Source organism: Aegilops tauschii, chromosome 4 (assembly GCF_002575655.3).
Source record: "Aegilops tauschii subsp. strangulata cultivar AL8/78 chromosome 4, Aet v6.0, whole genome shotgun sequence".
Taxonomy (NCBI): domain Eukaryota; kingdom Viridiplantae; phylum Streptophyta; class Magnoliopsida; order Poales; family Poaceae; genus Aegilops; species Aegilops tauschii.
Window position 1 is genome coordinate 526682740 of NC_053038.3, and position 11846 is coordinate 526694585.

Consider the following 11846-nt stretch of genomic DNA (forward strand, 5'->3'; position numbering starts at 1 on the left):
GCTTCACCGAGGTCTTTCTTTGAAAAACTCCTTTCAAACACTCCTTTATGCTTTCCAGAAAATTCTACATCATTTCCGATCAACAATATATCATTCACATATACTTATCAGAATGGTTGTAGTGCTCCCACTCACTTTCTTGTAAATACAGGCTTCACCATAAGTCTGTATAAAACTATATGCTTTGATCACCTTATCAGAGTGTATATTCCAACTCCGAGATGCTTGCACCAGTCCATAGATGGATCGCTGGAGTTTGCACACTTTATTAGCACCTTTAGGATTGACAAAACCTTTTGGTTGCATCATATACAACTCTTCTTTAAGAAATCCATTAAGGAATGCAGTATTGACATCCATTTGCCAGATTTCATACAATGTGGCAATTGCTAACATGATTCGGACAGACTTAAGCACCGCTACGAGTGAGAAAATCTCATCGTAGTCAACACCTTGAACTTGTCGAAAACCTTTCGCGATAAGTCGAGCTTTGTAGATAGTAACATTACCATCAGCGTCAGTCTTCTTCTTGAAGATCCATTTATTCTCTATGGCTTGCCGATCACCGGGAAAGCCCACCAAAGTCCATACTTTGTTTTCATACATGGATCCTATCTCAGATTTCATGGCCTCAAGCCATTTATCGGAATTTGGGCTCATCATCGCTTCTTCATAGTTCATAGGTTCGTCATGGTCTAGTAACATGACTTCCAGAACAGGATTACCATACCACTCTGATGCGGAACATGCTCTGGTAGACCTACGAGGTTCGGTAGTAACTTGATCTGAAGTTTCATGATCATTATCATTAGCTTCCTCTCTAGTTGGTGTAGGTGTCACGGGAACGGTTTTCTTTGATGAGCTACTTTCCAATTCGAGAGAAGGTACAATTACCTCATCAAGTTCTACTTTCCTCCCCCTCACTTATTTCGAGAGAAACTCCTTCTCTAGAAAGGATCCATTCTTAGCAACAAAGATCTTGCCTTCGGATCTGTGATAGAAGGTGTACCCAACAGTTTCTTTTCGGTAGCCTATGAAGACACACTTCTTTGATTTGGGTTCGAGCTTATCAGGCTGAAGCTTTTTTGACATAAACGTTGCATTCCCAAACTTTAAGAAATGACAGCTTAGGTTTCTTGCCAAACCATAGTTCATACGGTGTCGTCTCAACAGATTTAGACGGTGCCCTTTTTAACGTGAATGCAGCTATCTCTAATGCATAACCCCAAAACGATAGTGGTAAGTCGGTAAGAGACATCATAGTTCGCACCATATCTAATAAAGTACGGTTACGACGTTCGGACACACCATTACGCTATGGTGTTCCAGGTGGCGTGAGTTGTGAAACTATTCCACATTGTTTTAAATGAAGGCCAAACTCATAACTCAAATATTCGCCTCCGCGATCAGATCGTAGAAACTTTATTTTCTTATTACGATGATTCTCTACTTCACTCTGAAATTCTTTGAACTTTTCAAATGTTTCATACTTGTGTTTCATCAAGTAGATATACTCATATCTGCTCAAATCATCTGTGAAGGTCAGAAAATAACGATACCCGCCGCGAGCTTCAATACTCATCGGACCGCATACATCGATATGTATTATATCCAATAAGTCATCAGCTCGCTCCATTGTTACGGACAACGGAGTTTTAGTCATCTTGCCCATGAGGCATGGTTCGCAAGTATCAAATGATTCATAACCAAGTGGTTCCAAAAGTCCATCTACATGGAGTTTCTTCATGCCCTTTACACTAATATGACCTAAACGGCAATGCCACAAGTAAGTTGCACTATCATTATCAACTTTGCATCTTTTGGCATCAATATTATGAATATGTGTATCATTACAATCGAGAGTCGATAAACCATTCACAATGGGTGTATGACCATAGAAGGTTTTATTCAAGTAAACGGAACAACAATTATTCTCTGACTTAAATGAATAACCGTATTGCAATGAACATGATCCAATCATATTCATGCTCAACGCAAACACCAAATAACATTTATTTAGGTCCAACACTAATCCCGAAGGTAGAGGGGGTGTGCAATGGTGATCTTATCAACCTTGGAATCACTTCCAACACACATCGTCACCTCGCCCTTAACTAGTCTGTGTTTATTTTGCAACTCCTGTTTCGAGTTACTAATCTTAGTAACTGAACCGGTATCAAATACCCTAGGGTTACTATGAACATTAGTAAAGTACACATCAATAACATGTATATCAAATATACCTTTGTTCACTTTGCCATCCTTCTTATCCGTCAAGTAATTGGGGTAGTTCCGCTTCCAGTGCTCATTCCCTTTGCAGTAGAAGCACTCAGTTTCAGGCTTGGGTCCAGCTTTGGGCTTCTTCATGGGAGTGGCAACTTTCTTGCCATTCTTCTTAAAGTTCCCTTTCTTTTCCTTTACCCTTTTCTTGAAACTAGTGGTCTTGTTAATCATCAACACTTGATGCTCTTTCTTGATTTCTACCTTCGTCGATTTTAGCATCACGAAGAGCTCGGGAATCGTTTTCGTCATCCCTTGCATATTATAGTTCATCACGAAGTTCCAATAACTTGGTGATAGTGACTAGAGAACTCTGTCAATCACTATCTTATCTGGAAGATTAACTCCCACCAAATTCAAGCAATTGTAGTACTTAGACATTCTGAGCACATGCTCACTGGTTGAGCAATTCTCCTCCATCTTGTAGGCAAAGTACTTGTCAAAGGTCTCATACCTCTCGACACGGGCATGAGTCTGAAATACCAATTTCAGCTCTTGGAACATCTCATATGCTCCGTGGCGTTCAAAACGTTTTTGAAGTCCGGTTCTAAGCCGTAAAGCATGGTGCACTAAACTATCAAGTAGTCATCATACCGAGCTTGCCAAACGTTCATAACGTCTGCATCCGCTCCTGCAATAGGTCTGTCACCTAGCGGTACATCAATGAGGATAATCCTCAAATCACGGACCTAGTCCGCATCATTGCTACTATCATCTTTCAACTTAGTTTTCTTTAGGAACATATCAAAAACATAGGGGAGCTACAACGCGAGCTATTGATCTACAACATAATTTGCAAATACTATCAGGACTAAGTTCATGATAAATTAAGTTCAATTAATCAAATTACTTAAAAACTCCCACTTAGATAGACATCCCTCGAGTCATCTAAATGATACGTGATCCAAATCAACTAAACCATGTCCGATCATCACGTGAGATGGAGTAGTCATCAATGGTGAACATCTCTATGTTGATCATATCTACTATATGATTCACGTTCGACCTTTCGGTCTCCAGTGTTCCGAGGCCATGTCTGTACATGCTAGGCTCGTCAAGTTTAACCCAAGTATTCCGCGTGTGTAAAACTGTCTTACACCCGTTGTATGTGAACGTAGAGTCTATCACACCCGATCATCACGTGGTGTCTCAAAATGACGAACTTTCGCAACGGTGCATACTCGGGGAGAACACTTATACCTTGAAATTTAGATAAGGGATCATCTTATAATGCTACAGTCGATCTAAGCAAAATAAGATGCATAAAAAGATAAACATCACATGCAATCAAAATATGTGACATGATATGACCATCATCATCTTGTGCTTTTGATCTCCATCTTCAAAGCATCGTCATGATCTCCATTGTCACCGGCTTGACACCTTGATCTCCATCGTGGCGTCGTGGTTGTCTCGCCAACTATTGCTTCTACGACTATCGCTAACGCATAGCGATAAAGTAAAGCAATTACATGGCGATTGCATTTCATACAATAAAGAGACAACCATAAGGCTCATGCCGGTTGCCGATAACTTTACAAAACATGATCATCTCATACAACAACATATATCACATCATGTCTTGACCATATCACATCACAACATGCCCTGCAAAAACAAGTTAGACGTCCTCTACTTTGTTGTTGCAAGTTTTACATAGCTGCTACTGGCTTCTAGCAAGAACCGTTCTTACCTACGCACAAAAAACCACAACGGTGATTTATCAAGTTTGCTGTTTTAACCTTCAACAAGGACCGGTCGCATTCAAATTCGATTCAACTAAAGTAGGAGAAACAGACACCCACCAGCCACCTTTATGCAAAACTAGTTGCATGTCTGTTGGTGGAACCGGTCTCATGAACGTGGTCATGTAAGGTTGGTCCGGGCCGCTTCATCCAACAATACCGCCGAATAAAAATAAGACATTGGTGGCAAGCAGTATGACGATCACCGCCCACAACTCTTTTGTGTTCTACTCGTGCATATCATCTACTCATAGACCTGGCTCATGATGCCACTGTTGGGGAACGTAGCATGCAATTTCAAAAATTTCCTACGCTCACGCAAGATCTATCTAGGAGATGCATAGCAACGAGAGGGGGAGAGTGTGTCTATGTACCCTCGTAGACTGAAAGCAGAAGCGTTTATCACGCGGTTGATGTAGTCGTACTCTTCGCGATCCGATCACGATCTAATCGATCTAGTGCCGAACGGACGACACCTCCGAGTTTAGCACACGTGCGGCTCGATGACGTCTCCTCCTTCTTGATCCAGCAAGCGGGAGAGGAGAAGTAGATGGGATCACAACCAACACAACGGCATGGTGGTGATGGTGGTGGTGGAACACCGACAGCGCTTCGCTAAGCGTCGCCGGGACGAGGCGGTGGAACTACGGAGTAACGGGAGAGAGAGGGGCGCCAAGGTCTTGGTGTGTTCTCTTGGGGCACCCCTCCCCTCTATATATAGGTGGAGGGGCGTGGTAAACAGCCCCTCCAAGCCCTAGGGCACAGCTAAGGGGGAGAGGACTTGGACTCCAAGTCCAATCCTATTCCTACTAGGACTCCTTCCTTTTTTGCATTCTCTAGCCACATGGGCTTTTGAGGACTTGGTGCGCCTAGCCCAATAAGGCCAGGGCACCTCCCCGCAGCCCATGCTAGCCCTTGGGTAGTGGACTTCCGGACCCCTCCGGAATCCTCCGGAACCTTCTAGAAACTTCCCGGTACAATACCAAAAAAACTGCATCTTTTTCCGGAACCCAAAATATGACTTCCCATATATAAATCTTTACCTCTCGACCATTCCGAGACTCCTCGTGACGTCCAGGATCTCATCCGGGACTCCGAACAACATTTGGTTACCACTCATCAAATATCCCAATACTACTCTAGCGTCAACGAACGTTAAACGTGCGATCCTGCGGGTTCGAGAATTATGTAGTCATGACCGAGACACCTCTCCGGTCAATAACCAATAGCAGAACCTGGATGCTCATATTGGCTCCTACATATTCTACGAAGATATTTATCAGTCGAACCGTTATGACAACATACGTTATTCCCTTTGTCCATCAGTATGTTACTTGCCCGAGATTCGATCGTCAGTATCTTCATACCTACTTCAATCTCGTTACCGGCAAGTCTCTTTACTCGTTACGTAATACATCATCCTGCAACTAACTCATTAGTCACTTTGCTTGCAAGGCTTCTTATGATGTGCATTACCGAGAGGGCCCAGAGATACATCTCTGATACTCGGAGTGACAAATCCTAATCTCGATCTATGCCAACCCAACAAACACCTTCGGAGATACCTGTAGAGCATCTTTATAATCACTCAGTTACGTTGTGACGTTTGATAGCACACAAGGCATTCCTCCGGTATCCGGGGGTTGCATAATCTCATAGTCGAAGGAATATGTATTTGACATGAAGAAAGCAACAACAATAAAACTTAACGATCAATTTGCTATGCTAACAGATGGGTCTTGTCCATCACATCATTCTCCTAATAATGTGATCCCGTTCATCAAATGACAACACATGTTTATGGTTAGGAAACTTAACCATCTTTGATTAACGATCTAGTCTAGTAGAGGCTTACTAGGGACACGGTGTTTTGTCTATGTATCCACACATGTATCAAGTTTCTGGTTAATACAATTCTAGCATGAATAATAAATATTTATCATGATATAAGGGAATATAAAATAATAACTTTATTATTGCATCTAGGGCATATTTCCTTTAGCTTCCTGGAGAGCGGCGGCTTGAGCGCGGATGACATCATAGATGGCACACTGCTCCGCGCCGAAGTTGGGGTTCGCCACGGCCATGGTCACCACGGCCTTCTCGCTCGCGCGCTCGCTATTGATCTGGCCCTCTGCTAGTTGGTGCTGCTCCACGTGGAACAGGTTGTACCGTTGTTCCTCCTATTCTTGATAGAATGCCAATAGGCACCGGCGCAGGCTGCACCTCCGCCTTGACGACATTGTGGTGCGGCTGCGCCTGCTCCAAGGTGAAACCAGCGTGCACAGGCGCGGGTGCCGGGCGGTGTCGTCGGAGCCCGTTTCCATCGTGGGGTCATCCTCGTCGTCGAAGACCTAGGGCGAGCTGGCCGGCAAGCTAGCTTTGCCAGCCGACTGCAAGGGCGGCCACTTCGGACTTCTCTCAGTGGAAAGGCTCTCCCACAGAGCTTTCCCACCTAAAGTCATGGCGGATGCGGTGCAAGGGAGGAGGATGGGGAGCGGCTTGTGTTGTGGCATGGAGTTAGTCGGGTGTGGCCATCTTTAAATAGCGGATCCCGGTGAGACCAAACGTCCAGGTGCGTCAATGCGCAGCGCCAGAGTGGGTTTCTCGGCCGGCGAGCCTATTTAATGGTGGCATACGGACGGACGGAGCATTGAACGAGCAGGTAGATATTCATCCCGTCCTGTCCAATAACGCGTCCCCGGCATTGAACAGGCGCGGACACCTGGGACGTGTCGCGAATGGCGCCCTCGGCCGGCGCGTCGCTTCAATGACGGAGGCAGTGAGAGGTCGTGTCGCCCTAAGTCGTCTTTAATGTGGAGCGACGTGCTCTACAGTGGCATGAATGTGAGCAGTAGGCTTCGGGAGGGAACGCGCACGGGCGAGGAAGGAGAGGGATTTGGATGGGTCAGGGTGGTCAGAAGCGGGCGTGGGTGCTGTCCAGATGCTCGCAAAGTCCGCCCACGTTTGTCTCTGGTTTTACATTAAAAAAATTGCTATGGTGATGCGGCTGCCGGCTGGTGGAAGTGGCATGCAAAAAATGGGCCCTCTTCGGCGGCGACAGACGGCTAGTAGTGCGACGACGAGATCTGTCCTTTTGAAAAAGAAAAGTTTGGCTTTGTATGAGCTGGATGTCTTGTCTTATTCATGTTTGCTTGCAAACGTACAGATCTCTTGATTACTCATCTTGATTGAAAATCAGGCCATGTTTTGCTCGAGAATCTTTTCAAGTTGCTCCCTTACCATGTCATTGTCACGTGGTGTGTTGAGCAATCTCCGTCACGTCACGCCTGAAACAAGTGCATGCACACCTCAAGATGAACAAGTGAGCACGGCCGGTAGCAAGTCACCATGGACATGGAGGTCGCATGGTTCCTCCTGCCCCTCCTCGCCCTCTTCATCGCTCTCCTCGTCCGCTTGGTAGCGGTGCACCACGGCGCCTCTAAGCCCAAGATCCCGCCGGGCCCGATCGCCGTGCCGCTGCTCGGCAGCCTGCTGTTGCTGCGCAACTCCCTAGTCGACGCGGAGCACCTCCTCCGGCGCCTCGTCGCGCGGCACGGGCCCGTCGTCTCACTGCGCGTCGGCTCCCGCCTCTCCATCTTCGTGGCGGACCGGCGAGTGGCCCATGCTCTCCTTGTGGAGCGCGGCGCCGCGCTGGCCGACCGCCCGTACCTCGTCATCAACAGCGGATGCACCGTCTCGGGCGCCAGCTACGGGCCCGCCTGGCGCCTCCTGCGCCGCCACCTCGTCTCCGAGACGCTGCACCCGTCTCGTGCCCGCCTCTTCGCGCCCGCGCGCGCCTGGGCGCGCCGCGTGCTCCTGGACAAGCTCCGGGAGCGGGAGCCCGGCCCCGACGGCGGCGGGGTCTTGGTCATGGACGCGTTCCGGCACGCCATGTTCTTCCTCCTTGCGCTCATGTGCTTCGGAGAGAAACTCGACGAGGCCGCCGTGCGGGCGGTCGGCGCCGCGCAGCGCGACTGGCTCATGTTCGCCGCGCGGAAGACGAGCGTCTTTGCCTTCTTTCCGGCCATCACCAAGCGTCTCTTCCGCGGGCGTCTCAAGACGGCCCTGGCCTTGCGGCGGCGGCAGAAGGAGATCTTCCTGCCGCTGATTGACGCGCGGAGGGAGCGCAAGAAGCAGCAGATGCAGATCAAGCCAGTGCCAACGGAGGAGGACACGACGCTGGAGCACTCGTACGTGGACACCCTGCTCGACATCAAGCTGCCCGGCGAGGCGGAGTCCTCGCGTGCGCTCACCGACGACGAGATGGTCAGCCTGTGCTCCGAGTTCCTCAACGCCGGCACGGACACGACGTCCACCGCGCTGGAGTGGATCATGGCGGAGCTGACCAAGAACCCGCGCGTCCAAGAAAAGCTCTACCACGAGATCACCAAAGCGCAGCAGCAGAGAGGAGACGGAGACGATGAGGAGGTCAGCGAGGAGGAGACGCACGGCATGCCGTACCTGAAGGCCGTGGTCCTGGAGGGGCTGCGCAAGCACCCGCCGGGGCACTTCGTGCTGCCGCACAGGGCGGCGGAGGATATGGAGGTGGGCGGGTACCTGATCCCCAAGGGCGCTTCGGTGAACTTCATGGTGGCCGAGATGGGCAGGGACGAGCGGGAGTGGGAGAGGCCGATGGAGTTCGTGCCCGAGAGGTTCCTGCCGGGCGGCGACGGCGAGGGGGTGGACGTGACCGGCAGCAGGGAGATCAGGATGATGCCGTTCGGCGTGGGGAGGAGGATCTGCGCGGGGCTCGGCGTCGCCATGCTTCACCTCGAGTACCTGGTGGCCAAGCTGGTCAAGGAATTCGAGTGGCAGGAGGTTGCAGGCGACGAGGTGGACTTGACCGAGAAGCCGGAGTTCACCGTCGTCATGGCCAAGCCGCTACGCGCGCGGCTGCTGCCCAGAACCAGATAACACTGTACTACCTACTAGTCCTCTGGGTGTTAGGTGCAGGAAGAAGAAGAAGAACATACAGAGGAAGGCAGGGGATGAGGTTCAGAGCACAGGATGAGGAGAGTTTGGGTCCAGCCGGTTAACGAGCGAAGAGGGGGTGAACGTTCGACCACACCGTTGACAAGCAATTTGGGGGCCACCTTTTTTTCCCCAGTTGCTAGTCACCATCGATATGCAATCTTTTGGACATTAGAGCAACTCCAACGGGGGCGACCCAAAAGGACAGCGATTTTGTCCGTTTGGGTCGACCGTCAGCCTGGTGTCCGCCCTGTTTTAGATATGGGTCGGCAGCACACCCAACGCGCCGATGCATATAAGCGCGGGTTGGCCGCCCTATTTTACATTGATGAATTGCATTCAAACATATTGTCAAATAACATAGTTTAAACCGAATAAAATAGTATAGTTTTATAAGCCCAATATAAATAAAAATGTTTCACATTGTTTTGCAAATGAATAAAAGAAGATACATCTATTGGTTGCCAACATGAGCCCGCATATGCTCAACCAAATCATTTTGCAGTTGCACGTGAGTTTTCCAATCACGCATGTCATGATGAAATTGGGTGAACTGTTCAAACGTTGCCGCTCCTCCATGCTCAGGCACAACATCCTCACCCTGAAACTGAAACCCTTGATCGTACAGACGTTCCGGGCACTCGTCTTCTACGATCATATTGTGCATGATCACACAAGCAGTCATCACCTCCCACAGTTTCTGCGTGCTCCTGGTATGAGCAGGATACCGAACGATGCCCCATCGAGATTGCAAAACACCAAAGGCACGTTCGACATCCTTCCTAGCACTCTCTTGCTCTTGGGAAAATCTTTTTCTCTTCTCTCCGACAGGGTTGGGTATTGTCTTGACAATAGTGGTCCACTGAGGATAGATATCGTCATCCAGGTAGTATCCTTTGTCGTAGTTGTGGCCGTTGACAATAAAGTTCATCGGTGGGTTGTTGCCTTCGGCAAGCCTAGCAAACACCGACAAGCGCTGAAGCACGTTGATATCATTGTGTGATCCGGCTATGCCAAAGAAAGAGTGTCAAATCCAGAGATCTTGAGACGTCACGGCCTCTAGTATGACAGTGCAAGCCCTGACATGGCCCTTATACTTCCCTTGCCAAGCAGAAGGGCAGTTCTTCCACTCCCAGTGCATGCAGTCTATGCTGCCAAGCATCCCTGGGAAGCCCCTGCTAGCATTCATCGCCAACAAACGGGCTGTATCTTTAGCAGTCGGCTCTCTCAAGTACTCAGGGCCAAACACAGCAATAACAGTCTTGCAAAACTTATACAGGGACTCTAGGCATGTAGACTCGCTCATACGGATGTACTCGTCAATGAGATCACCGGGCACTCCGTATGCAAGCATTCAGATGGCGGCAGTGCATTTCTGATAAGAGGAGAAACCAATCTTCCCAACGGCATCCTCTTTGCACTCGAAATAGTCATCATAGCCGACCACCCCCTCTCTAATACGGTTGAAAAGATGCCTACTCATACGGAAACGGCGGCGGAATTTTTGGTGTTTGAACAACGGGTTTGTTGTATCAAAGTAGTCCTTCAAAAGAAGGAAATGCCCGCTCTCTCAGTTGTGATTCAACGCCGGAAGGTGGCCCGAAATGGAGCCACGGAACAACGGCCGCTGGCTGTTGAGGTGGTGATGGACCAACACGGCTGCCAATATCTCCTCCTCGTCATCGGACGACGAATCGTCGGAGTCGCAAAGGAAATTGTGAAAAAAGAACTCATCGGCGGAGTCCATTTTGTACCTTGGCAAACTGTTGAACAACTTGTGGGCGTCAACGAAGGAGACGGCCGACGAAGGGAGTCGCGGCGCGCACGGACCACCTAGCTGCCCTGCCGGCGTCCGACGAGTGGGCCGGCGTCCGACGAGCGTGCCGGTGAGGATCTGGCCTGGGCGGCGAGGCGGCTTCCTGGTCGGGGGCAGCTGTGTGGTGGGGGAGCGTGGGGGTGGGAAGCAGTCGGCTCCCCGGCAGCAAGACGGCGGTGGAGGGCGACGTGGGAGTGGGCGGCGTTGCTGGGCGGATGTGGAGGCGCCGGCAGCTGGCAGAGTCGCCGGCAAAAATGGGCGTCGGCGTCGGCGACGAAGGAGGCGGGCGAGGGTTGCTGTTGGATGGGGGAGGCCAATGTGCCACCGACCAGCGGGCCCGGGGGAGGAGAAGACGAGCGTGCGCGCGTCCGTCGCGTGTCCGTGCTGACGCAAATCCGGCTCAAAAATGGGCCGGGTGGGTCGCCCACGGACAAAAAGCGGACGCGCGTCCGTTTGGGTCGGCGCGTTGGGCCGCCTTTTGTGTCTGCGCCAACCCAAACAGACGGCGGTGAACGAAATGGATCGCCCCATTGAAGATGATAGATCTAGATTTCCGGACCGATGCCAAGCATGTCTATCGGACCCCAGTCAATGTAGCGCATTCGTCACCAAGATAGGAGCATGGAAGATGAAGTCATTCCCGTATTATATATTTGGCCAGATCTTTACGTTTGTGTTGTTCCCTTAAAGGCATATGTGTTTTTTTAATGGAAGAGATGCACCTTCAGAGTAGTCTCTGAACGATGCATGCATCCATTTTATTAATTATTCACAAGGACCTTATGAAGTAATATATCAGTTCGCCTAAAGCAACCATCCCGGCAACACCTGCTGCTACATCTATCCCCATGAAGAAAGGGTGCCGAATGTCCGAGCCTAATACCAAATAGACATCGCATCAAAGCCTAACATCTAAAGCCGGTTGCCCGAGCCTAGCCTCATACTGGGACGGGGCCACACACCGGTCCGGCGCACTCACAGCGGGCACCACATGCACACCCTGCAAGGCCCGACACCACCATCTTCCATCG

General features: G+C 49.8%; 1 protein-coding gene across 1 annotated transcript; it reads left to right on the top strand.

Moving 5' to 3' along the window:
- Window positions 1–7133: 7133 nt before the first annotated feature.
- Window positions 7134–9434, top strand: LOC109783097 (cytochrome P450 89A2). Its single transcript, XM_020341701.4, has one exon. The coding sequence runs from the start codon at window positions 7377–7379 to the stop codon at window positions 8940–8942; it is 1566 nt and encodes a 521-aa protein (XP_020197290.1). The 5' UTR covers window positions 7134–7376; the 3' UTR covers window positions 8943–9434.
- The last annotated feature ends 2412 nt before the right edge of the window (window positions 9435–11846 follow it).